The following is a 27,900-nucleotide window of genomic DNA, read 5'->3' as shown; positions in this document are numbered from 1 at the left end:
TTGACCTTATCCCACTCTGTTACATTTTCCTGGCATTATTTGCTCTCAAAACCTTAGTTTCTTTACTGATTACCTCTAGTGAATTGTAACTTGCTCTTGCCTACTTTTGGTACTCCTACTTGCAGTCATCCCTATTGGTAAAATGTCCTTACTACATTCTTGTAAATTAGGTCTCTGAATAATTTCTCTGAGTTATATGAATGTAGTGATATGTATGGATTTATCCTCCTCAAAAAGTTTAATCATATATCCTTTTCTCTTTCTGTACTTCCTGACCCCCCCCCCCAAGTTTCATCATCATCCCTTTCTGCTTTGACTTGTAACCTAAATTTGTGTTACATGTATGAGACTTAACTATGTAGCTCTAATGTATGAAATCAGGTAGTCCTATACCACTTTGTAAAGAGTCAGTGTATCCCACTGCCCTCTTCCCCTACCAGATGAATTCCTTCAATTATTTTATGAATTATGGTCTACAGCTTTACTTTTGGGTGATAACAATCTTGTATATTTAACTAAGGCACTAGAAACTTTTTCATTATTTGTATCTTACTATCCATAATCAAGAGCATCCAGCTTCTGAGTTTTTCTATCATCTTTTGGCTGCCATAATAGAATTATTTTTTTAATCCATACACCTAAATACTTCATCTTATGTCCTCAAAAGTGTGGGTATAGCTGAACCAGTTCATGTGTGGGTATGCAGTTTTCCACTGTAACCTTTGTTTTATCTTCATTTATATGGTGTGTAGACCTTTTCTGATAGGTTGGCGTATCTGATAAAAACCTGTATGGTTAGGAAGTGAGTTAATAAATTGATTTTATGCATTAAGAAAGAGTTTGTATGACTTGAAAGCTTTGCTTGCTAATAAACTATTTCTGTATATAATATGGTTGGATTCCAAGCTTCTTTGCTGCGATCTTCATTTATTTTATGCCTTGAAAAGACTTGAACTTGTTTCAAAATGTCCCACATCATCAAAATGTGTTTCTCTGGAATTATGAAGTATAACATAATACCTGCAAATAAACCTAACTTTTCTTGATTACCATACCAGATATGTCCTTCTTTCATTTTGTTAGTGCCTTATGTTCTTTGCTAATGGATTTAAATATAGAAAAATAGAAATGAGGAAAGATGACATCCCTGCCTGGTTCCTTTGTTCAAACACAGCTTGTCTGAGAGAGAATCTACCACCTTAATTCTTGACTCTATCCCTTCATGAATCCTGCTGTTTTGTCAGGGAATGAAAATGCTGTCATTGCCCTACTCATAAAAATCCAAGTGACTCACTCTCAATTGCTTTTGCTTCATCAGAATCCACCAAAATGAGTGGTGTTTTATTACACTCTGCTTCCTTTTGATCATCATTGTCCTGTTAATGTTGTCAGATGTCTGATTCCCCTCCACAAAAAATGACATTGGTCCATATCTATAAATTCTGGCAACACTTTTGCCATTTTCTTGGCTAGTAAAGATATTTTATGGTTCATGGTGTAAAGTTGAAACTTAATTTTATGTAGCTGAGTCTGAATGTTGTTTACCCTCTTTGGGTAATGCAGCCATGGCAGCTTTCTTCCAAGATGCTGGTCCCCTTCCCGTTTTAAAATTTTGTTAAACAAGACCTTGTAGATCTTTCACTTCTCCCCCCATCTCCAAACCTCCACCATCTCCTTCCTGGATATACATCTCTCTTATTTTAATCTCATCTCTTCCAATCTTAGCCATTAACTGTTGAGCCTCATCTTCCTCTGTCCTTGACATACATAGTGTAGATATTTCCATTTGTGCCTCGTCTTGGTTAAAACATTCCTCTGCTTTATACAAATTTTCATAAAATTTCCAAAATATGCCTGATACCTCTATAGGATCTTTGGATATCCTTTTATTCATCTGTGGTTGTGCTTTTTACATGAGGGAGATCCCCGCCGTAGGTCACTTGACATCAGCCAGTATACAAAAGAATGAATCTACTGTAAGGTGTATGGTATGTTACACGTAGGCTGCTATCATATGTTGGCTTTAAAAGTGATATATGCACACATTGTCTTCAGAACCTCTCTGCCACCAGTCCAAGTGCCATCTTCGAACGTCTGTCTGTCCGCCTCAGTCGTTCGCTATCTTCCATAGTTTTTTCTCAGATAAGTGCCCCGTTAGCGAATTATTGTTTTCTGTTGATACTGTTTATGGTAAGGTTAATGTCATCCAAAAAAGGCAAATGCCAGTGTGGAAGATAAATTTCTCATAAGGATAGCCATGTCCAGTGTTTATTCTGCTTAGGACCTACCCACGACTGCAAATCTTGTCCCATTTGCCAGGCTTTTGTGCCGAAGACCTTAAGGAGTAAATGTTCCTCCTTAGCCATTTACTTGGAGAATCAGCACTTAACGTTGCTAGCTAAAAGTGTGATGGAAGGATCCTTGGGGCCTTAGGTCGTCCGTTATGAAGCAAAATGCCAAAAAGCCAAGGCCTGAACCTTCTGCAGCTCCTCTTACCACAGACATCTCTCCTGAGGCGGATGAGATCCCAAAGATGCGTAGAGTTCCTTGTTCCGATTCACAGGCCAAGCCCAATGTTGAGGCCACCTTGGATCTGACTGCAGGCACGTCCTCGGAGACTGAGCAGGCATCCATCTTGGATGTACAGAGTGAACCAAGGCTCGTGATTATCAAAGGCCGTAGGGGAGATCTCAGATCCTTGTGTGTGAGGAAATTCACTCAGATATTATTAAATGTAGGCCTATGTCCGAGCCTTCTACATTACATAGGGCAGACTTGCATCTTAAAAAGAAGTCTAGACACTTGTCCAGTCCAAAAAACCCTCAAAAGGGATTGGCAACATTTTACCCAAGACCATGATGGCCTTTAGATCTCTCTTGGGTGTTTCATTATTGCTCCCCCCCCCACACACACTGCTTCTCCACTTAGGGAAGAGATTTCATCAGGGGAAGAGGCATCCTCAGATTATGAATCCCTGATCTGTTCCTCACAGATCCCCCCCCCCTTTTGATTGCACTTCCCCAGAAGAGGACTCCAGTGGTACTGACTCACTCATGGAAGAACTCTGTTTTGGAGAGGCTTTGGTCAAAATGAGGGATCATTTCAAATGGGATAGCACTTTGGTATCTGAAGTACAAATGCGACACTATCTTCTGCAGGTGGAATCCGCCTAGCCCTTCACCTATTCCTCCTGTGTTAACTGCATTCCTAGATGCCTTTGCCTCTGCCTCCCAGGTTGCAGATTCCCAGCCTGCTGCCCCTAAGGAGCCTGACTGATTTTACAAGGTACCTGAGGACTGCAAGCTCCTTTTCAGATGTCCCTCAGCAAATCCATCTGTCATTTCATTGGCTTCAGATGAAATATCCAGATTACTGCCTTCAGCTACTGTCCTTTCTGATAAGAACAGCAGGATCCTGGAAAGGCTGGGCAAGAAAGTATGCACTTCAGCCACCTTGGCATTTAGAGCCATTAATTGCCAAACACACATGACTATATTTGCCCTAGAGCTTCTGTCTCGGCTCTCTCAAGTAATTTCTGATTTGCCAGATTCAGCAAATAAGACTTTGGCTGTGTCCTTGATTTGGAGCCTCTTCTCAAGTAGCCCGCCACTCCAAATGTTGCTGTGATGCTGCAGAGGCTTCTGCCAAGGCAGCTGCCTCTGGCTCTGTCTTAAGGAGAGTCTCATGGTAAGACTGCAGCCATTACCAGATGACATCAATGCTAAACTTAGGGATGGCTCTTTGGACAACTCTGCTTTGTTTGGCCCTCCAGCTGCTGACTTAAGTCTCTGCAGGAAAAGGGTAAGGAATTGAAACACATCTTTGTTTCCCCAGTACCTAAGTTTGAAAGGAATTACCTAGCTAATAATAGACAATAAAATCCACGAACTTCAGGCTCCTTCTTTACTTTGAAAACTTTAATTTTAGATTTAACTTTAAAACAGCAAAGAACAAGTAAAACCTCAATAAATCAAGCACTTTCACCCAGGCTCTCCCAGGCTTTTTCAAGACAAGTTACAAGCCATTTTCTTTGACCTTTTATACAGGAATATTATGTGCAGTCATGTGATCAATTAAACATTTAATTATTTAATTGTCACAGTTAGTTAACTCTTTGTTTCCAGAAAAAATACTTTTTTAAAAATCTCCTGTGTGCTAATTATGTTGAATACCTGAGTAAAGAACTACTAGCAACATACAGTTCTTAGTTTCAATATAACAGTAGTTTAGTTTATGGTGTTAAATGGTTAGAAAACCTTTAAGTTGTTTGCATATTTGCATTTTAAGTATAATAATGTATAAACAAAATTTTTTGTGTTAGACCAAGTGAAGAGTAACCCAAGAGGTGGAGATTGGGAATCTTCCCTAGAATACAAAGAACTTCTTTGGCAGTTAACATTGGATGCCTCAAGACCCCCTGGCTTGAATGATGCTATAAGTCTGAGTAGTGCACTTAAACTCAGAAGGGCAAAATTATAACATAAGCATACTATAAGACTATTCAAAGAACGTTCTAGGTGGAGATTTTTACCACAACAATTTTAGTTGTATATAATCTACAAATAAGTTTTTTACATGCAAGTATTTTAATAAGAAGAGTGAGGCTATGGCTATCAAACACTGTAAGATCCGGTACACATACTTGGTACAAGATGTTGACATTATAATTACAACTCTAATTATAATGTTTATTAGTTCACATTTTGTGACTTGCACACAAATTATTTCTAACATGTATTTTTAACATGTATTTTGATGCATACTTTTAATGTATTTTGAATATGTATTTCTTTGACATGCATTTTTATACGCATTTTTAATAGGTATTTGCTAAGCGTATTGATAATGAATATTTTTAATCCTTATTTATGGCATGTATTTTCAATATGTATTTTAACAGGGCTGTTGAGACAGAGTTTTTAAGTATTTAAAACAGCCAATATATTTATTTATACATTTATTATATTTATTTTATTTGTATCATTACATTTTAAATGTTTTAAATATTTTTATACATTTGTTATATGAGATGAAAGCTTACTGCAACGTAATAATTTGGTTTATACATTATTATACTTAAAATGCAAATATGCAAACAACTTAAAGGCTTTCTAACCATTTAACACCATAAACTAAACTATTGATCTGAAGTAGGCAGACTTCATTCGTCTGCAACCTGTGGGTATCGGATCCGACCTCGGATCCGAGCCGGCAATTCAAAAGCTTAGGCTCCGAGCTCCTAGCTCCTCCCTCTTACCCATAATCCCTTGCCAAGCCCTGACTGACCTCAGATTTCGTTTGCCGCTTTTCAAGTAGCTACGGAATTCCAGAGCTCCTGGCGTTGGTGAAGATAAGAAATAGTTTTTGACTAAAAAAAGTTTTAAAATCTTTATTTTCTTTCTTGAGTTAGTTAGTGTTGAGTGTGTTTAGGCTTTCCTCTCTCTTTTTGTTTAAATTTATCGGGTTTTGCGTAGTTTGTTTGTGTGTGTTGTGTGTTAGGCCTTAGGGTTACTATGTCTGAAGCCCATAAGGCTGTGTTCTCGAAATGTACCGAGTGTGGCCATAAGCTGTCCCCTGCAGATGGCCACACTCGGTGCGTTAATCTTGGGGGTTGAACACCTGTCATCTGGTTGTACCATTTGTGCAGGGTTCAACCCCTGGGCTTTGAGGGAACGGAGGTCGAAGTTGGTGCTGGCGGGTCTTTTACCTCCAGATACCGCTTCGGCCTCTGCCCCTTCCACTCAGCAACCTGTTGCTGTGAGTTCTCCACCTCCGGCTGGGACTCAACCTCCCTCTAAGTTGCCGGAGGGGAAGGATTCCTCTAAGGAAAGACAGAAGGAGAGGCACAGGGAGAAGCACCACAAGAGAAGAGCCGAAACTTATAGTTCGGCTCCTCCATCTAAGCGGGCCTCCCCTGTGCCTTCTAGCTTTCCTCCTCCTCGGCTCCACTCCCCTCGGTTCTCTCCTGGACCCGAGGAGGAGGAGGCTAGCCCTTCCAGGAGGTCCCCGAGGCGGCTCTCTAGGTCCGCTTCGGTGGCCTCCTCTAGATCAACCTTTTCTATGAGTGAAGCTGATATGGACCAGATAATGAGGAAATTCATCCAGGCCCAAATGCAAATGGGAGTGCTCCTAGCCCCCCCCCCCCATCCGGGAGGGGCTTCGACCCCTTTTTTCGCCCCCTTGGCTCCTTCTCCGACCCATACCACGGGTTCGGAGCTGTCGGCGCCATGCAGATTTGGATCTGGGGGTGGGTCGGATCCGATGGGTCGGCGCACCTCGGATCCGTCCCATCCCTTGAGTGCTTCGGGTACTTCGGACCCGACCTCTCGGAGCCGAGGGCCAAGCCTCGGATCCGAGGGAGCTGGTGTGTCTTCGGCTCCGTCCAGGTCGGAGCACACCGGTCTCTCGGATCCGACGGTTTCGGCTCCGACTCCGATCCGCAAGGCCGGATCCGAGTGGGGTCGGCTCTCGGGGCTTAGAGAAGCTGGCTCCCCTCTGCTTTCGGCGTAGTGGAAAGGGCACTGTCGAGGACATCCGGACCCCTGGTCCCTGCCACGGCTCCATCCCGCACTCCATTGCAGTTGGGCCAGGCCCCCACCAGCCGGTCCCAGGGACAGCCCGCCTCGATGTCCCAAGTGGTTCCCTTGGAACATCCAACTGCTGAAGAGTACTCCTCGGACAGCCCCCCCGATGAAGTACCTCGGAAGCGTAAGTGCAAGAGGAGGCACATGGACTCCCCTGAGTCCGTCACTGAAGACACAGATTTGGATGAAGGGGAAGGCTCCCCTAGGTCACCCCCTGAGGACGTCTCATTTGGAGACATCATGGAGATGTTAAGGATCAGGGGTGGTCTGCCCCAAGGCTTCTTCGGACGAGTCTGTGTTCTTGGAGGCATTCGAGGCGGGCCCTTCTACCTCTTGGGTGTCCCCTCCTGCTGACCCCCTGGTGGATCTTATCTCCATCAGGGCGTGGAAGGATCCGGACACCATTGAGCCTATCCCTAAGCGCCCGGACCGCATTCTTTCCCCTCCATCAGACCGCACCCACTGGAGTAAGGGTCCCCCAGTAGATGCCATGATGATGGCTGCAGCCACGAAGAGGGAATTGGCCCAGGAGAGTCCCTCCGTGCATCCTCCGGGCAAGGAGTCCCGTTCGATGGATCGCATTGGGAAGCGAGTTTTTAGTTCAGCAACCTTCTCCTTGAGAGCGCTGAACTACATGGCACATGTCATTAGGATGCAGCGGGATCTGATTAAAGAATACGCTGCATCTCCCCCGGAGTCCATCTCGAGTGAGGATAAACAGGTTTACTCCACCCGAATGGCCACTCTCAGATCAGTGTCCAATACATCTATGCGGCTACTGTCTCATGCTACTGAGGGAGCCGCTAGAGCCAGCGGAGCAGGTCTAGTCATGAGGTGACAGGCCTGGCTCCGCCATTGTGATTTTGCAGAGCCCTTCAAGGCGACCTTCGCGAATGCCCCCTTCGATGGTTCTGCCTTGTTTGGCAAGACTGTTCACGAGACATTAGTCCAGAGCGAAAAGGACGGGAAGACGCTGTCTGCCGTCGGAGTCCGCTTCTCAGCTCCCCAGAGGTCCTTCTCTAAGAACCAAAAGGGACAGAAGAAGATGTGGTTCCGGAAGTCGCAGCAGTCCCAACCTGCTCCGGATAACCAGTCCTTCCGTGGCAGAGGACGACGGGGAGGTCGTCGTGCTAGAGGCAGGGGGGCTCCTGGCAACTTTGGGTCCAGAGAACCTTTCTCTGAGAGACCCACGCAGCAGCCCTGAAGGGTTGCCCGGCTGTCCGTCTCTGGAGGCAGTCGGGGGGCGGTTTTCGATGCACCTGACTTCTTGGGAGTCCATAACAACAGACAGTTGGGTGCTAACGAGTTATATCCAGAGGATATTCTATTCCCCTATTCAAGGTTCCCAAATCTCGCAGCCTCCCAGATGTTCCACCCGACCAAAGGGAGGCGGCAGCTATCGAAATCAAGCAGCTGCTAGAAAAAAGAGCCATCCAGCGCGTCCCTCCAGATCAAACCGGATTAGGGTTTTACTCCAGGTTCTTTTTGGTGCCAAAGAAGACGGGGGACTTAAGACCAATCTTAGACCTTTCCCAGTTGAACCTGTCAGTAACCAAGCAAAAGTTCCGGATGGTCACCCTGCAATCTATACTCCCCCTCTTGAGGGAGAACGACTGGATGTGCTCCATAGACCTCAAGGATGCGTACTACCACATTCGGATGGACAGACGATCCAGGAGGTTTCTTCGCTTCTGGCTGGGAGCCAGTCATTATCAGTTCAGGGTCCTACCCTTTGGTCTCACCTCAGCCCCCAGGGTGTTTACCAAGGTGCTAGCGGTGGTAGCGGCCCACCTGAGGCTCCAGGGATTACAGGTCTTTCCGTACCTGGACGACTGGCTCCTGACGGCATCATCAAGGCATCTTCTGTGCTCAGCCAGGGATTACTTTCTTCAACTAGCACCAAGGCTGGGCATCACGATCAACTGGGAGAAATCTTTTCTGAATCCCACTCAAATTATAGATTTCATAGGAGGAAGACTAGACACCAGATCACTACGAGCCTTCCTCACCCCAGACCGTGTGCCAGCCTGAAGTGTCATGTGACAGCGATCCTGCAACCATCTCCAACTGCAGCTTCGGTCCTGAGGGCCCTAGGTTCTATGGCGGCAGCTATCCCGCTTCTCATTCATGCCCGTTTACGTATGCGGGTTCTTCAATGGACCCTTCAAGTTCAGTGGTCCCCTCTTTGTTCTTCTCTAAACGCTCCGATTGCGGTCAGCAGAGCGTGCAGGGACTCCCTTCTTTGGTGGCTTCTTTCTCCGGAGCCCCTGGCAGGGAGACCTTTTTGCACTGCATTTCCCCGAGCCACAGTGACCACGGACGCTTCTTGCCTCGGGTGGGGGGGGCATTCTGCGGGAAAGATTGTCCAAGGCACGTGGAATCCCCCAGAGACGTCATTGCATATAAATGTCCTGGAAATGAGGGCGGTGCTCCGAGCGTTGCAAGCACTTCACCACGTTCTTCCTTCAGGGACTATTGCGATTCAGACCGACAACATGTCGGCAGTCTGGTATATCAACAAGCAGGGAGGAACCAGGTCTTACCCCCTTTGTCGAGAGGCCATGAGAGTCTGGGAATGGGCAATTTCCACCAAACGCTTTCTGGTAGCAACGCACATTCCGGGAAAGTCCAACATCCTTGCGGACAAGCTCAGTCGCACTATCCTTTCTCCACACGAGTGGTCTCTCAATCCTCAAGTAGCGAAGAAGATTTTTGCCGTTTGGGGGCAACCCTGTTGCGATCTTTTTGCCTCTCCCTCAAACGCCAAATGCGACAATTTCTTCGCTCTGCTTCCCACCAGGGAGTTCCCGAGGATGCTCTGGTGCATGCTTGGCCTCGGTCTCCTTTATGCCTACCCTCCACTTCCTCTGATGCAGAGGCTTCTGCAGAAAGCCAACAGTTTGGGGAGCAGAATGATTCTCATTGCCCCATTCTGGCCTCGACAACCTTGGTTCCCCTTCGTATGGTCTCACAAAATCAATCCACCATGGATTCTGGATCCAATTTCGGATCTCATATCTCACCCTCTGGGAATGTCAGTTCCCAATCTCCGGACCCTGAAGTTGACAGCTTGGCTGCTCCAGTTCCAACCTTAATTAGGACTCCCGGTATCTCATCACCGGTCAAGGCCATTTTAGTGGCTGCTCATAAACCTTCCACCAGGCAGGTTTATCGGAGTAAATGGAAGAGATTCTCTATATGGGCAGGGCAGAGAACTTTGGATCCTTTCTCGGCACCTATGTCAGCGGTGCTGGATTTTCTAACAGACCTCTTTCATCAAGGGGCTAGTTCTTCCACGATTAAGATACAATTGGCAGCTATCTCGCATTATCACATTGGTCATGACACAGCTCCCCTTATGACGTAAATTATGCAAAACTTTTCTCAAAGGAGTTTTTTTGTTAAGGCCTCCAGTCAAGGAGGTTGTACCGCCTTGGGACTTGTCTTTAGTCCTGCAGGCCCTTACTGCTCCTTCCTTCGAGCCTGCAGCTTCTTCTGATTTAAAGTACCTTTCCTGGAAGACTGCCTTCCTGGTAGCTATCACTTCAGCCAGAAGAGTGTCTGAGCTTCAGGCTCTGTGTGTCAAACCGCCTTACCTTTCTTTCTTCCCTGATAGGGTGTGCCTCAGGACCAATCCATCTTTTCTTCCGAAGGTCTCTTCTGAATCCAATATTAACCAGTCAATCAATTTACCGGTGTTTTTTCCCAAGTACTCAAACAAGGGAGAATACAAATTGCATTCCTTGGATGTTCATAGACAGTTACGTTTTTATATTAACAGAACAGCTGGCCACAGGAAATCAGATCAGCTGTTCGTCTCCTTTGCTAAATTTGCTCTGGGTAAAGCAGTATCTAAAGTCACTCTATCTAAATGGATTGCTAATTGTATTCTGCAGGCATATGACACTTCAGGCAGACCTGCTCCTCAGAGGGTTACGGCTCATTCTACTAGGGCAATTTCCACGTCAGCTGCCTTTAAGTCCCGTGTATCATTGGATGATATCTGCGCGGCAGCTACTTGGGCCTCGCCTCATACTTTTATTTCTCATTACAAGGTGGATGTTGTTTCTAGAGGAAGAGCATCCTTTGGCTCAACGGTGCTCCGGAACATCCTTCCATGACGGCCCAAGATTCAGGTAGCTAGGGACTCTGTCCCACAGGTTGCAGACGAATGAAGTCTGCCTACTTCAGATTTAGAAGTTATGTACTCACCATAACGTTCCATCTGAGTAGGTGACTTCATTCGGATGCAACCATCCCCCCCTCCATCCCCCTGACCTTTTTAGAGCGAGTATTTATGCTGTTTTAGTGTACTGTTGTCAGTATTTTGAGGCAAACTCAATCTGAGGTCAGTCAGGGCTTGGCAAGGGATTATGGGTAAGAGGGAGGAGCTAGGAGCTCTGAGCCTAAGCTTTTGAATTGCCGGCTCGGATCCGAGGTCGGATCCGATACCCACAGGTTGCATCCGAATGAAGTCACCTACTCAGATGGAACGTTATGGTGAGTACATAACTTCTAATTATATTGAAACTAAGAACTGTATGTTGCTAGTAGTTCTTTACTCAGGTATTCAACATAATCAGCACACAGGAGATTTTTAAAAGTATTTTTTCTGGAAACAAAGAGTTAACTAACTGACAATTAAATAATTAAATGTTTAATTGATCACATGACTGCACATAATTTTCCTGTATAAAAGGTCAAAGAAAATGGCTTGTAACTTGTCTTGAAAAAGCCTGGGAGAGCCTGGGTGAAAGCGCTTGATTTATTGTGGTTTTACTTGTTCTTTGCTGTTTTAAAGTTAAATCTAAAATTAAAGTTTTCAAAGTAAAGAAGGAGCCTGAAGTTCGTGCATTTTATTGTCTATTACCAGTTGGTTTTCGTGGTGCTTTGCACTTGAACTTTGTCTAATTACCCAGCTAAACCTGTTTTTGTACATAGACACTCCCGCCCTCCTCCACCCAGAACAAAAAAGGGTTGTTGGAAGCTTCAGCAGCCTAGGGCTTCCCCTGCAACTTTAGGTGAAAACAGCTCTTTCCTGATGAGCCTGGTTCCCTTTGATTGGCCAAACCACCTCACCCACATTCCTCATTCCCAGTGCCCATCTCTGTCACTGCCAGCCTGGGAAAGCATTACTCAAGACTCCTGGGTTCTCTGTCATTCAAAAAGAGTACTTTCCGGTATGGGAGTCCCTACCTACCTTCAGGGGCATCCCTCAACCACCAACAGAACAACTTCTTTCCTTTCCTGAGGTACTGCTAGACCTGCTGTGACAAGGGACCATTCTGGAGGTTCCTCAAGACCAAAGGGGGGAGGAGGATTGTACTCCAGAAGTTCCTAGTGCCCAGAAAGGATGGTCCCTAGAGACCCATTCTGGACCTTTTTCATCTCAACATCTTCCTGAAGGTACCCACCTTCTATAGGTTAACGCTTCATAACTTGTTTCCCCTTATGCTACCACAAGCCTACATGGCTTTCCTGGATGCCAAAGATGCATAACCTGCACATGCCTATCCACCGCAACTGCAGGAAGTTTTTACATTTCTCTGTAGTTTACTGCCATTTTCAGTTCTCTGCTTTGCCCTTTGGCCTCTTCACTGCACCAAGTGTTTTCACAAAACGTCTCGTACCTGTAATTACTTACTACAGGCTTCAGAGCATCCACGTTTTCACCTTACCTGGATGATCATCTCTTTCTGGCAACCTCCCCAGAGATCTTGGATCAAAATATTCTCTGCCATTTCTCTTCTAGTAAAGCTGGGATTCACCATAAGCCACAAAAAAATCCATTCTCACCCCCCTCTCAGGATCACATCTACCTGGGGTGCAGGATACAGACAGACTTCATGAGGGTCTCTCTTCCTCCTCAGAAGGCTCAGGACCTCACCTCCTATTTCCAAAACATTCTGCTTCTGTACCACATTTTAGCCAGTGAGTTCCTCCGGGTTTTGGGCTTCATGGCATCTACCATTCCAGTGCTCCCTCTGGCAAAACTTCACATGAGAAAACTCCAGTGGTTCCTAAAGTCAGTTTGGATGAGCATTCACATTCTTTGGAGTTCCCAATTCCACTCATTCCCTGTCTGAAGAAAGAAGAACTTTAGTGGTGGATCCAACAAGTGTCACTCAACCCAGGACTCCCTATGCACCCTCTACTTGCAGATGCCTCGGATGTGGGCTGAAGGATAGCTCTTGGAACTTGAAAGCACAAGGGGTCTGGTTCCCTTCTCAACAAAGGGAACACAGTGTAAGGGAGTTGAGCACACTACTGCTAGCCATTCAAACCTTTCATCCTGTGTTCCTCCCAGGACCTCTAAAGCTGTTCGCAGACAATATGATGGTCATCTGGTATGTGAACAAATCCTACCCTACTATGCAGACTGGCACTCCAGGCTTGGGAGTTGGCAGTCCAGTATCAGGTGACTCTTCTGGCAGTGTAGATTCCATCCAGCCAAAATTATGTGGCAGACACCTTGAGAAGGTCCCTAACAGTCCCCACGAATAGATGCTTCAAAGGGATATGTTTCTGGACATTATCCACAACTGGGGTGTGCTGCATGTAGATCTCTCTGCCTCCCCCATGAACAACTTCTACAATTTTGTGCCAGAGTTCTTCATCCTCTGGTTTGGAAGGTGGATGCCCTCTTGTTTTTTGGAAGGGGATGTTTCTGTATGCATTCCCTCCTGTTCAGCTCATTCCAAAATTCCTGTTCAGAATTCAGCAGGACAACCCTACAATCTTGCTGGTGACTCCCTTTTGGCCAAGACAGCATTGATTTCCTCTTCTGCATTTATCCAAAGGCAATCACCACAAGTTACCTCGCAGGGTTAACCTTCAAACATAAGACAAAGGAGCTCTCATCCATCCCCACTTGACTAACCTTCAGCTGACTCTGTGGGTGATATAGTTTTAATTTTTTTTAAAGACCTTTTCTCTGAGGATGTGGTAAGGGTCCTGCAGGAAGTGAGGAAACCCAATACCAGAAAGTCTTAGTTATGCAATTGTAAGAGACTTTCACACTGGTATCTTTCAAAACCAGGATCCACCATCAGTGGAAGTCCCCTTGGTTCTATCTTATCTGTGTGAATTGCTCATTGCTGGCTTGGCTTACTCTTCAGTGAAGGCCCACATATCAGCTATCTCTACCTGTCTGCCTTTATCCCCCCTCTAGCTAGCAGATTTGAGGCTAAACAATTTCTTAAAAGGCGTCCATCACATTAGACCTCCCAAGAAACCTCTCCCTCCTCCCTGGGATCTTAATTTTGTACTGGAAATACTGCCCCCCCCCCCCCCCACACACACACACACACACACACACACACACACACTTTCGAGCCAGCTTCAACAGCATCCCTGCAACATTCCTACTAGAAAACTGTACTACTGCTAGCTTTCACTTCAGCCTGTGTCTGAGCTCCAGGCCCTTATGGCCTCTCCTCCCTTTTTGGTTTCTCATAAAGATAGGGTGTCTTTGTGTATGAACCCTTCTTTTATGCCTAAGTAGTCAGTGACTTATCACTCAACTAGTCCATTCATTTAACTACCTTCTTTCCTTCTCCCCAGAATTCGAGTGAGTAGGTGCTATACACCCTGGATATGCTAGACAACTTAGATTTTATTTAGACAAGACTAAAGCTATCAGGAAATCAGACCAGCTATTTGTTTCCTATCATCCCAGGGTTTTGGGATTGCCCGTTTCCAAGCAGACTATTTATACTTGGATTTCTAAGGCTATTTCTTTTTATTATATGAAAACATGGTAAGAACCTTCCCTCTCCCATAAAATCTTACTCCACTAGAGCTGTACCTTCATCTGGTGCTTTCTTCAAGGGACTAGATATTAACTCTATTCTTGAAGTTGCTACATGGACTTCTGTGCATACCTTCACCAAACGTTACAAATTGGATGGCATATGCAAGTCTAGAGCAGGTTTTGCCAGACCCATACTCCATAGCTTTCTGGAGAGCTGTACTGCTTCATCCTCCTCATGAGCTTTTGTACTCTTCCCTCATGTAAAGAATACTACAACATATGAATAGAAGGATGTAGAATATTTGGGTAAAATCATACCATAGTGATAGATGTCCTCTTCATTGTTGCAGTATTCCAATGCCTCCCTTCTTCCCCCTGGTGTGCCTTTTTTTTTTTTTTTTTTTTTTAACCTTGGATGTTCATACCCTATTTTCCGTAGGCTGGCATTCCTCCTGAGTTCTGAAGATAGTGCATGCATGTCGCTTTTATGGCCGTTGTATGATAGCAGCCTACATGCAGTGTAGTACGCACCTTACAGTAGGTTGTCTTTTATATACTGGCCGAAGTCAGCTGGTCTACAACTGGGATCTCCCTCATGTAAAGAATCCTGCAACAGTGAAAAGGACATCTATTATTATGGTACAATTTTACCTAACTATTCTTTATTGTTCGTTTTAGGCTGATTAAGTTTGCTGCCGAAATTGTACTAAGTGTTTGTGCTCTGAAGTTAAAAGCACTGCTTAACAGCTATCTTTCAATGCATATTATCCCAATACTTCCTTATTTTCCCATTAACATTTTGCAGTTGCTCCTTCTCTTGTTCTATGAGGTTCCACTTATTCCGCAGTACTTTAACTTTTGGCAGCCCCTCTAAATAATTTGTATTACTTTTATCCCGATGTATTTCTTTTATTAATATTATATTTTATATTTTCCCATTCCGTGAATTCCTCTGTCTTTAGTGTACAAGAGGGAAAATTCCAGTACTCATTTTTTACTTCATTACCCTGCATTACTGTCTTAGTTTTTATTGGTGCATGACCTGAAATAGTTAAATGCTTCGTATTTATATCCAGTCTTAACCCAGATATTTACCTACCAGTAACACATTACTACCACAGATATACATTTATTGTTTGTTTCTTCTTTTTTCACTGCTGGGGCCCTTTTAGCTACCGGTATTATTTCTCCTCTTTTTACTTGGTTTGTGTTATCCCAGTGTATGTGATGTCAGGATGTGTGTCATTGAGAGAGGCACACATACCTGAAAGCATGGGATGTGCAGAATTAAGTGGGGATTTGTTGAGGGGAAGGATCTACAGATGAGGAATTCACATGCTTTGCTCACTGCACATGGTAAATATTCTTAGTAGCTTGTGTGAAGTGACTGCTGGGTACCACAGATTAATAGCAGTTCTGGGCTTGGGAGAAAAAAGATACTGGGGTACTTACGAGAGTGAGACATTACCCTTTGTTTTTCTTTCAGACTGCAATTTGGGTTCATTTAGCCTTGGCTTAGATCATCCCCTTAGTTTGCAGGGTTGTCCCCATTCAGTCGCTTTCATGTAATTTTATCTTACTTCTGTGTGAGTTCATTAAAATGTAATTACTTGGTTATCTCCAGGTATATATGTATATATATATATATATCACTTAAGCAGTGTTAGTTTTTCATTCTGCTTTTGTCGTTTAATAGGAGTGGAAATCCTGAAAGGAGGTAATGCTTGCTTGCATCCATTTTTGAGTACTCTTGAGTTGTTGTTGAGCGTTTTTTTTTTTTTTTTGCTTATTTATTTGTCTTGTGTTTTTGCACCTCACAGCAAGAGGTTCTCCGGTTCGATTCTCGACTGGGGTGCCTTCTGTGCGGAGTCTGCATGTCCTCCCTGTGGTCGCGTGGGTTTCCTCTGGTTTCCTCCCACATCCCAAAGACATGCTGTAGGTGGCTTGGACACTCTAAATTGGCCCTAGGTTTGTGTGCCTTCTGTGGAAGGTTGGGCGCCGGGCTGGCAACTTGACACCATAAAAACTCCACTGCCAATCATGAGCAGACAGGTGATCTGCTGTAGTGACCCCTAACTGGGAAAAGCTGAAAGAAGAAGATTTGTCTTGTGTTTGTGGGTTTCAGGTGTTCTTTCTAACTTTAAAGATGTTCTGATGGTTTTATTTTTTGTTTTGGAGCTTGTCTTTCAGTTTGTTTGCATTGATAATCTTGTACATCATCCTCAACATCTGAAAGCCATATATAAGATGATATAAGAATGACATTTGGTCTTGATAAATGTGAGAAAGCAACGTTTAAAGCAGGAAAGTTGTAGTACCAAAAAAATCAGTCTAGGACAGGAATGTGATATAAGGGAACTTGAGCAGGAAGGAGTGTATAAATATTTGGGAATTGATGAAGGATCAGCAGTAGAACAAATCCAAATAAAACTCAGGAATACTTCAGAAGACTTAAACCAATATTGAAAACAGCTCTGAAATCTAGGAATAAAGTTCAGACCATAAGTCAGTTGTTCTACCTGTTTTAAACTTGCAACTTTAGTGTGATTGACTGGCCCCAAAAGGCGTTTGATCAGTTGGACAGAAAAACAAGAAAAATGTGTCATGCTTATCAAGTGATACAAAAAAAAAAAAAATCAGTATATGCCAAAATTATATATCCCTTGCTCTGAAAGAGGTATGGGCCTCCTCGAAATTGATTACATGTATAGATCTGCACTCACGGGACCTGCATGCATATACCTGCTGACCTCATTTGATCCAGTAATAATGAAAGTTTTAAACCATGAAGAGAGTAGGTCTAAGATTACCTCTCTGCTTAGTTAACAGAAGCATATTGAGGTGACAAGCTGGAATGGAAATCAAACGAAAAGTAGACAGAAATCAGACAGCAACTGAATGTGCCAAAAAACAAAAGAATATAAGGAGAGGGATCAGATGAGAAGGAAAAGAATGCGGAAAAGCCATAAATATAATGGCAGGTATAGAAATTGTGTGAAACAACCTCATGTTGATCAGGATTTCTCACAGGAATGGTTAAGGAGAGGCGAGCTGAAACCAAAGGAAGAAAGTTTGGTAATGGCAGCCCAGGATAGTGGACTACGTACACTTTGGTTTACAAAGTCCACTGAACATGTGTCAGAAACAGACAAATGTAATTCTGTAAGTAAAGAAAAAAAAAAAAGAATTGGAAACAATAACTCACCTTGTTGCTGGGCGCAGTGCAATCATGGTAGAGGGCCTGTATACTGAAAGGCACAGTAATGTGCCAAGATTGTTGCACTGGGGATTGTGCAAGCACTGCAGTATGGAAGTAGCTGAGAAGCATTGGAAGCATGAACCACAAAGCTTTATAGAGAATGATGAAGTGTTAATCATGTGGGATCATCCATTACCAACAAAAAAATAGATGTGAGAAGACCAGATGTAGTAGTCCATGAAAAAGGCAAAAGTAGCATTGATCATTGAAATTGTTACACCTAACAATTGCAGTGTCTCACATACAGAGAGAGACGGTCATAAAAATATCAGTATTTGCAGGCAGAAACGAGATCACTGTAGAAGAAAGATACCAAGACAGTTGCAGTAGTGTGAGCAATGGATCTAATAAAAAATAATCTACAGTCTTATTTAGATAAGCTACCAGTGTATGTAACTCCATATCAATTGCAGGAGGAGTCCATTCTGGGCACAGTGTGGATCCAGTGAAGAACTCTTGACTAACATCGAAGACTGAAACGGTACTAATTTCATGAGCTTATAATTATACCCTGACATAGGTATGTGGTCCTTTCTGGTCATGGTATTAAAAACCTAAAAGATTTGGAGAGACTAGACTGAAAGGAAAGCTGTGTTATGAATCAGAGCCCCATAGAAATACCCCCCCACACACACACACACACACACACACACACACACAGAATTTTACCCTGTTGTATACACTTTTTACAAAACCATGTTAGGTTTTAATTTTCTGGGACAGAAAAAGTTGTGGTTTTAGTAATCTTGTCTTTTGTTTGTACACAGACTTGTTTTTATTACTGGACCCCCCCCCCCCAAAAAAAAAAACCCTGTTCTGCTGTCAGGAAGACTGAACAGATGACCAAGGCTGCTTGCTTAATGCAGATGGTTATAATTTTATTATGGCTGTTGTACCTCTCAAATGTGTGTAAATTTACTTGGCATTTTTGCCCTTTCCCTCTTAAAATTTGATTTTATGGGGCAAAAATAATTACAGCAAGCATGAATGCGGAAAATCCACGGGAAGATAAAGAATTACTTGCACATTTTTTTTTGTCTCGTTTTGAAATCTTATGTTGGGTAAAATTGTTTGTTATAAAACATAAGTCCTGCCAGAATATTTAAGTGAAGTATCAGACTTTAGTTGTTTAATTGATTTGATGGTCTTAACATACATTTTTTCTTATTTGCAGAATACTTACTGCAAAAGATGAAGCTCTGCTGAAACATCTGATTCTTCAAGAGGCAAAGAGAAAAGAATCTGTCAGACAAGCTGAATGTAAATATTCCCGACTAAGGGAGCAGTTACTGGCAGCTGAGAAGATACTGAATGTTAATAAGATGTTTCTAAAACGACTTCAAGAACAGGTAAGAAAACAGATATGTCAGTTTTTTATCTAATTTATTGCAAAAGAAAGAAAAAAATCAAAATTGCATGAAAGCACTAAGGTTTATTGACATTTGTTTACCGGGAAATAATAATCCATTTTCAGTGGAGGCTTGGGGTGAAAATCACCATTAAGTAAAAGAACAAAAAATGCATATAAATGTGAAAATTGATGTATTACAATATACTACAAATACATGTAGCGTAATACAATTAATACACATTTAACATCTAGAATAATACACATATACCATCATTAAAATGAGATGAATACAGTGTTATATAGCATTGAAACGTATTGACTTGTTACAAGTGCGAAAGTTTATTAGTCACTCACAAAGCAAATGTCAGAGTGAAAAATTAAAAAGGACCTGTTAGAGGAAGAACGTAGAGTATATATGGAAATACTGAGTAAAAGAAAGATTAATAGTAAGGGAAATAAAAGTAAGAGAATTAAAAACAAGGAAAAGGAGCGAGAGATGATGTATATATGTATTAGAAGAGAAGGAGCTTAAATTTTAGCCAGGAGTCCGAGAATAATACTTTTAGTTGCAGTTTAAATAAATGAATGTTGTGTATTGCCCTGACTGGTGCAGACTTGTGCTGTACAGTTGAGTATAGACTTTTACCACATTTTTTTTTTTTTTTTTTTTTTTTTAAGGCTTATACATGCCAAGCTGATTTTTGTCAGAAGATCAAAGGTGACAGCTTGGGAGGTAGTGGTGACGGGTTGTACTTATAACTAGGCAGGAAGTGGGATGAAATATAATGCTGAAATTGGTCTAATTTAGTTGGTGGGATACTTCTAGCCAATTCAGTTTTTTTACTGCAGAACATTGATGTGTTCTGTTACTTGTATAAGCTGCAAATCTAGCTATCTTTGTTGTAACACTGTTCTGTTTTAGATTTTAGGGTGGCCTGGAGGTTAGTCATGATGAGAAAAACATATGATAAAGAAGGGAGTAGGTATATAGCGGCAAGAGTGACTCTGTTGGATGCAGTAAGGATTTTTTGGCTCTATATTGCATTCCTAATTTTTGTGAGTTTTTGTTTTATTGCTGTTTATGTGTCAGTCATATTTGAGGTTGTCCTCTATTGTAACCCCTATCAGTTTTGTATTGGGCACTACGTCAGTTGACCTATTGTTTAGGGATGTGATTTTAAGTTATTTTTCTCATGAGTAAGTGATATGGAGAAAAATAAAAGGAGTTTGGTTTTCTTTAGATTAAGGAGGAGTTGGTGGTTACAAAGCCAATTTTCAAGAAAGTTAAAGGCATGTTGTGTAATGTCTCTCAAAATTTTCTATATTGTCTTGGAGGCCGATTAGGGTGAAATTGTCTGTATACTTTACAAAGGATGCTTATTCTATAGAAGTATGAGGATTGTCTATAATATGAAGTAGAAGGGGACTAAGGATAGAGCCTTGTAGTATACCTGTAATGATGGGATAAGTAAGGGGAAAGGGTAGAATTTCATTTGACTTTCCCGCTAGTATTCTGACAAGTAATTATTAAAGCACTAAGGAGTAGGTTGTGAGATATCCATTGTGGACATCTGTAATTAGATTTTTTTTTTTTGAGTCAGTATTGAAAGCTTTTGATAAGTCTGGGAATTTCGGAAGATATGAGTTTACCAGTATCCCTGGTTTTATTTGTTAATGTAAAAGTTAGGAGGGTAGTGGTGTGATATAGACATGTTTAAACCATGTTGAGTGTCTGTCAACTGTCCCTTTAAGAGATGCTGGAGTAGTTGTTTATGTACACATTTTTTCTAGTATTTTTGAGAGGAGAGATAAGATGCAATGGGGTCTGATAGATATCTCTGTAGAAGTGCCACCTTTGCTGAGAGGGATGATATGGCATTTTTCCCGATTGTAGGAATATGATTCCTTTACTGAGCTGGTCATAAGGATGGAGATTGGATATGCAATGGTGTTAGCAGCCAGTTTTGACGTATTCTGCAGGAAGGTTATGTGCAGGGGTGAGCAGGTTTTAAGTTTGGATAATGATTTTTATGTAGCAGGTGGCAACTGGTTTTAGTGCGAGGGTTCTAGTGGATGGAAGTAGACATGAGTCAGGAAAAGATTCATTGATGAGAGTAGCAGTAATGTCAATGAAGTACGAGTTAAACTAGGTGATTGTTTCTAAGGGGAAGTTGTTGGGACAGGGGTTAAGGGTATTGGTACTTCCTGAGTGTAACATTTGTTTAACGGATAACCAGATTTTTTTTGGGGGGGGGGGGTAGATGGTTACATCTATATTTATTTTGCACATCAGACTAATATTGCTTCTTAAAGGTTTTTGTGGTTGAAATAACCTGTCCGATTTGGTTATAAATTGGCTTTACCACGGTTGTCTTACTTTTTTTTTTTTAAACAAGAAACTTTATTAAATTATTACTTATGACATAGGCAATCATACATTTATATAAATGAAAACCATATTGAATGCAATCCCAGTTGCTAGCATTTTACATCACAAACCATATAGATACAATCGTAGTTGAAAGCATTGTACATAACTTAAAATCTACCCATTCATTGCCAAATATTGCATAGCTCATTCAAGTCCTACCTTTTTTTAAACCTCATTCCTCCCTTGTATGTATTGTTCCCACAACTCCCATTTTTCCTGTGTAATTTCCTCCTACCCTATTCTAAAGATCCCAATTCCAGTTGTTTTACCTCTATTACTATATTCACTGCTTCTAATACAGTTGGTTTAGACTTTGATTTTCATTTTCTAGTAATTGCTTTTTGGCAGCCACCATAATTAGACTTAGCAAGGCCTTACTATGTCTAGGCAATTCCGATTCTGTATCATAACTCAGAAAAATCATTTCCCTAGTTGCACCAATTTGCATCTCTGGCAGAGCAGTCTGCAGGGAATCTTTAAAGTCTGCCAACTCATTATACTTCTAGAAAATATGTTCCCAATTACCTCTTTCTTTCCCGTCACACCTCCATTTGCCGTCTACTTGAGGAAGAATTCTGTGGAGTCTACTTGGGGTATAAAAATAACTATGTAAACATTGCCAAGCAAAAAATCCTAAATCTAGATTTTGTTGCATATACATATATCCCCCATTGTTTCTTTGTGAATTGCTTATCCAGTCGCTGTTCACAATCCTTGCTAACCTCCTCTGATTGATTCTTATAGCTGTCATGTAGTATATTATATAATGTAATAATTATTCCATTTTTAATAGCAGCTTCTGTTCTAATTCTACTAAAAATCAGCCAGTGCTGGTCTTTTGTTTACAACCCCGCTATTTCTTTCTCTTTGACTGTATTCTGATATCAGTCCTTAATAGGGAAGGCAAACTCTTAGCCTGCAGTCCAAATACATCCTTGGCATCTTCCCATTCTATTACCTTTCCCTCTCTAGTTATTTGCTTCCAGTAACTTGATTCCTTTGCCAGTTTTCTCCAGTAAATTCAGCCACGTCTTGCGTATTGTCTGTATCCCTAATTGCAGGCATCCCTACTGACAAGATTCTCTTTTCTCCATTCCCATGTTGGCTTAGTTCTTAGAATACTTTCTGATACTTTATGAATATAATATTCTGTATGATTGTTGTCGTTCACATTTAAGGTCTGCATTCAAAGTCCCAGTCTCTTCTTGTTTGTGCTTCTCCCCGTTTCATCATCATCCCTTCCCAGTTTGAATTATAGTTTTCTGCTTGTGCTTTGTATAGGAGACTTAACTGCGTTGCTTTGAAATACCCCCTTCTAATTGGGTTATCCCAATCCACCTTGTTCTATTGGAAGAATCATCTTATCCCACTTGACTCTTGCCATCTTCTCATGCCTGTTAAAATCCTTCAGCTGTTTATTAATTGATATCCACAACTTCTCTTCTGATTGATAAAAATATGCCTGACCTGTGTCCAAGACTAAAGGGATTAAACATTTTAACTGCTTCTGTCTTAATATCATATATATATATATATATATATATATATATATATATATATATATATATATATATATATATATATATATTCCTTGGCTATCACACCAGAAAGAATCATTTTAATCCATACACCTAGATAACTCCTTTTGTCATGTCCCCATAAATATAGATATTGCTGAACCAATTCATGTGTGGGTATGTAATTTACCACTATTGCCTTTGTTTTAGCTTCATTCATTTTGTATTATGAAGCGATGTGAAACTGACAAAAACAATGTGTAAAAAGGTCATACAGAAGAATAAATAAGTAAAAACCAAAATAAATATCTAGCACAGCTAGACTTTCCACTGTGTGAGTCTTTAAACCTCTTGTATTAAAGGCAACATGGGATATATGCAAATGACCCTTTTCAAGACATCAGGCATTTCAGCTGTATGGCAGTTCTGAATGTCCATGACTTTTTTCTTTTAAGTCTATTTATGGACAAGTTCAGCCCAATAAAGCCAATATTTGAAACTATCTCAAAATGTTCAACACTGTAATGTCCCTTTCTGGTTTTGTCAGGTATAAAATATCTACAAACAGACCCAGGGTTTCTTGACTACCATACCAATTATATCCTTGATTTTCTGACTCCCTTATTTTCTTTGCCAATGGTTCTGACTATGGTGTGAATAACAAAGGGGAAGAGGACAGTCGTGCCTTGTTCCTCTTTTCAATCAGAAATTATCAGAGAGGACCCCATCCACATGAATTTTTGCCTTCGATCTCTCATATATCCTCCTAATCAACCTTATAGTTTTATCAGGGAATGTACATGCTACCATTGCCCTGCTCATAAAGTCCTAGCTTACTCTGTCAGATGCTTTCTCTGCATCAAGACCCACCAACAACAGTGGTATTTTCTTACATTTGTCTTCCTTCTGGACCATCACTGTTCTGTTAATGTTGTCAAATGTTTATCTCCCTTCCACAAAACCACATTGATCCATGTCTGTCAGCTTTGCCATCACTTTTACCATTCTTTTAGCCATTATAAATGTAAACACTTTATAATCATGGTTTAATATTGGCATGGTCCTGTATGAAGCTGTTTCTAATGGATCTTTACCCTGTTTAGGTATTACAGCTACCATCGCTTTTTTCCATGATGTTCTTACTTCTGCTTCTGCTAAAATACTAGTAAGGATCTGGAAGGTTTTATTTTCCCTCCTAGCTTCCAAACTTCCACAGAAGTACCATCTATTTCTGGGGACTTTCCTGCAGATTTGTTTATACATCACCATTTTATATCATCTCCTCCTATCATGTTAGTAATTGAGCCTCATCTACCTCTAACCTTGGCATTGTTAATTCTTCCATAAACATTTCCATTTGTAACTTTTCTTGATTTCCATATTTCTCTGCTTTATACAGACCTTCATAGAAATTCTGAAATATTGCTAATACCTCTACAATTTTTCTTGTTACCTTACTTTGTTATAGGCTCCCTAAGCTTGGTTGACAGCCCTTTCTACTTTGTTGCTTGAGTTGTTATGCTAAAAGTTTTGTGCTCTAGAGTTATCAAAAAATAGTTGCTTAACAACAATCTTTCTAAACTTGTGTATTATTGAGGTAATCCTTTATTTTCTGTTTATCATTCTGTAGCTGCTCCTCTTGTTTTGTGAAATCCCCCCTGTTCTGCAATACTTTAACATTTGTTAGTGCCTTGAAATAGTTTACTTCTTAACCATATCTCCCTTTGTTTTATTTCCACCCTATTTTTAAGCTTCACTTTAATTTTATCACACTCCCAAGCTATGTTTTTAGAAGAAAATTCTATCTTCTCTAATAGCTCCTGAATAATTTCTCCTACCCATTCCTTAAATTCCTGTCGTTTCAACACACAGGTGGGAAAGCACCAATGTCTCATTTCTATTTCATTGCCTTGTGTTTTTATTTTAGTTATTATTGTCTCATGATCTAAAATGGTTATTGGGTGCATATCAAGACTTTCAATTAAATGCACATGTATCTATGAAATGTAAATTCTGTCTAGCCTAGCCCAGTTTTTGTATCTTGAGGAATAATTAAATTCACTCCGAACTCCTATTACCAAATTCACATCTTCCATGCCAAATATTTTCATAAATTTCTTCAAAACTCTACCCTCCTTTTTATGCCCCCCCCGACACATTATCTCTGCTGCAAATCAAATTCCATTCCCCATCTATAAGTAATATTGAGATGCCGCAGTGGTGCAGCGGTAGCATTGTTGCCTCACAGCAAGAGGTTCTCCCGTTCGATTCTCGGCTGAAGTGCGAGGAGTGCCTTCTGTGTGGAGTCTGCATGTCCTCCCCGCGGTTGGATGGCATTCGAAAGACATGCATAAATGGGCATGCCTTCGTTGAAGGTTGGACGTCGAGCTGGCACCTCGGTGTTCGTGAAAATCTACTGCCAATCATTAGCGGACCAGAGTTCTGCTGTGGTGACCCCTAACCGGGAAAAGCCGAAAGACAACAACATCTATAAGTAATATTACTTGCTGACAACTGATTATTTTTCCCATAATTTTCTTAAGCTCCATTATAGCAGTTTTAGGTTGAATATTAAATACACACCAGTGTAATCTTCCTCCCTTGCCAGCAGCCCCTTTAGTACAGATTTACCATTATTATCTTTTTTTATCCTCTTGTATCACTATTGGAGCTCATCTTGAAATTAATATAAGTACTCCTCTTTTCCTTTGTCCCAGGTGTTCTGCTGAATTACCATCCTGAAAACCTTTCTTTATTAAAGTCACATGTTCAGTTCTTTCCAAGTTATGTATCCTGTAGCTTAGCTGTTTGCACTCTACATTTTAATATAGTACACTGCTCTTCCTTTTTTGTATTTGTCTGTGAGACCATTGACATTGAAAGACATTACAGAAAGATCATTGTAATAAAAAGTCATTATTCCCACTTTTTATGTATAACAACTATTTTGTTAAATGTCTAGTTCCAACTTTTGTGTTACATGCATTCACTGTTTGGCAGGTTGAATTTTTATACAGTTGTTTCTTGTTATATCCATTTGAGCCTTTCTCCTCTTACAAAACGTTATTTTATTGAAAGCCCTCAAACAAAAAATTGAAACCCAAGTACACGCCAAAACCTGTTAACTTAATACTAACAAAGCGGTGTACATCGTCGAATATTGAAGTTTTACCCTCCTACTAGGAACAAATGTCCCAAACTGACAGCCACACATTCAGACTTGAGTTAACCTAAAAGAAAGGTTATCCATGCTAAGAAGCATGGTGCAGTCAGTGCTTTTAAGTGTTGTCTGGTTTTGTCTTATCTTTATAGCTCTTCCATTTGGGAAAACTCCTAAATGCGGTCAGAGAACATTGTCTTCTAAACAGTCTCTATTTTTTCCTGCCAATTTCTCTATATCAGATTGTAGCCAATTTCTCTTTATCAGGATGTCTCCATGGAGACATGAGGACCACATACAGAATTGCTACTAAGCATACATTTATTTTCTAGAAAAGACCCTTATAATATTCAATATTCTTTTTCATTTACTTGCTTTCTCTTTAAACTTGCTACTATATTAAGCTAAGGATCTTAATCCAGTCATTCCCCCATGCAACAATGAGGAAAAGGACATTAATTTTTCTTTTATCATGGTCTTTTAACCATACTTTTTTTTACATTGCATTTATTAAAACTGAATAAGGAGAAAGAAAAGGGAGGAAGAAAAAAAATGGCACACCTGCGTATAATAGTATCCCCATGACACTTAAAATTAACTGAGAAAACTTTACTTTATAGCAGCAAAGAAAATCATTCATTATAAAAATAGCAGCATTAAAAAAAGTTTTACTTACAGTAACTTTCTCCCTCCTCTTTCCCTCCCCTAAGTATTTTTCCAAACATTAATGAGTTGAAGTAGGGCATATGCTTGAGTCCCTCACAAGTCCAGCAAAGTCCAAAAAAGTCCACTATTTCCAGATTTTCTTGCATCATATTTCACAAATGTAATTATTGCTTTGTAATCCCACATTTGTCAATTTCAATGTTACTGGTTTTATTTCTGTTCATATCAGCTCTCATGTCCTGTCTTTGCTTCATTTCCAACATACTCTCAATTCTTCTAGTCAAGTCTCATGCTCCCTTCCTACTCTCCAGCATTTTCCATTGGAAAACATTTCACTGGCACAGTCTCTGTTTGTTTTTTATTACCAGAACAAGGAGCAGAATCTCCTTCTGTTTTACAGCTCACTTTTTGTTGGACAAACTTTTGTATTTCCTCCTTAGCATGTACTACAAGAAATGATTTTCCTGCAGGGAAGAATATTTTGAAGACAGCTGCGTGCAGCAGTTTGACTCTCATGCCCACTTTTCTACATTCCCTGAATAGTGAAATAAATTTACTCCTCTTCTGCTTGGTGTACAATGAGTAATCATTCTCCACAAATACTCTATCTCCCAGTTTTGGTACTTTGTCCTTCTGCTGCAGTTTTGTCAGTATCAGCTCCTCCTGCTGGTAGTATTGCATCTGTACTAGTAAAGGTCTAGGTTGCTATAACCAGGTTTGGAGTTTATCTTATGATTTGTCATTTTGTCTAACAACTGCTGTGGAATACCAGTCCAGTTGCTTATTTGTGCTTTTGTCAGAACGTGAATTATGCAGAATGCAGATCTCTTAAATACAGTTCTAGAAACAAATCCCTTTCACATGACCCAATTAACATTAAACCTTCCAAAATTATTTTAAAAATATGTGCACACTGTTCTAATACCATTAAAAATCTGTTTACACTTTTTCTTCTGCTAATGTTTTGTCAAAACTACCTTATGATTCACAGGACTGTTAAGTTCTGGTGAGCTGTAGGTATAAAACAAAATGTTTAATTTTAATTCTGTCTGTTCCAATTCATTTTCTCTGTCACCATGAAAATCTTGTGGGACATGGTCACGGAGACTAAAAACATTTTTTAAGAACACTGTGGAGGGTTTTGCTAAAGCACTTTCCTTATTTCTAATAGTTATGGCA

The 27,900-nt window shown here is 41.1% G+C and overlaps 1 protein-coding gene across 1 annotated transcript in view; it reads left to right on the top strand.

The window, feature by feature from the left end:
- The window catches only part of ZFC3H1 (zinc finger C3H1-type containing), a 3,672,721-nt gene that overhangs the window by 2,065,852 nt on the left and 1,578,969 nt on the right, over positions 1-27,900 (top strand). Inside the window, exon 13 of the mRNA XM_044087220.1 lies at positions 18,771-18,945. Coding sequence (XP_043943155.1) covers positions 18,771-18,945 — 175 coding nt within the window. The remainder of the gene's footprint in view (positions 1-18,770; positions 18,946-27,900) is intronic.

Source organism: Protopterus annectens, chromosome 11.part0 (genome assembly GCF_019279795.1).
Source record: "Protopterus annectens isolate FY-2018-M chromosome 11.part0, PAN1.0, whole genome shotgun sequence".
NCBI lineage: Eukaryota > Metazoa > Chordata > Ceratodontiformes > Protopteridae > Protopterus > Protopterus annectens.
Note: the sequence above shows the minus strand (reverse complement) of the source record. Positions and strands in the feature narration are given on the sequence as shown.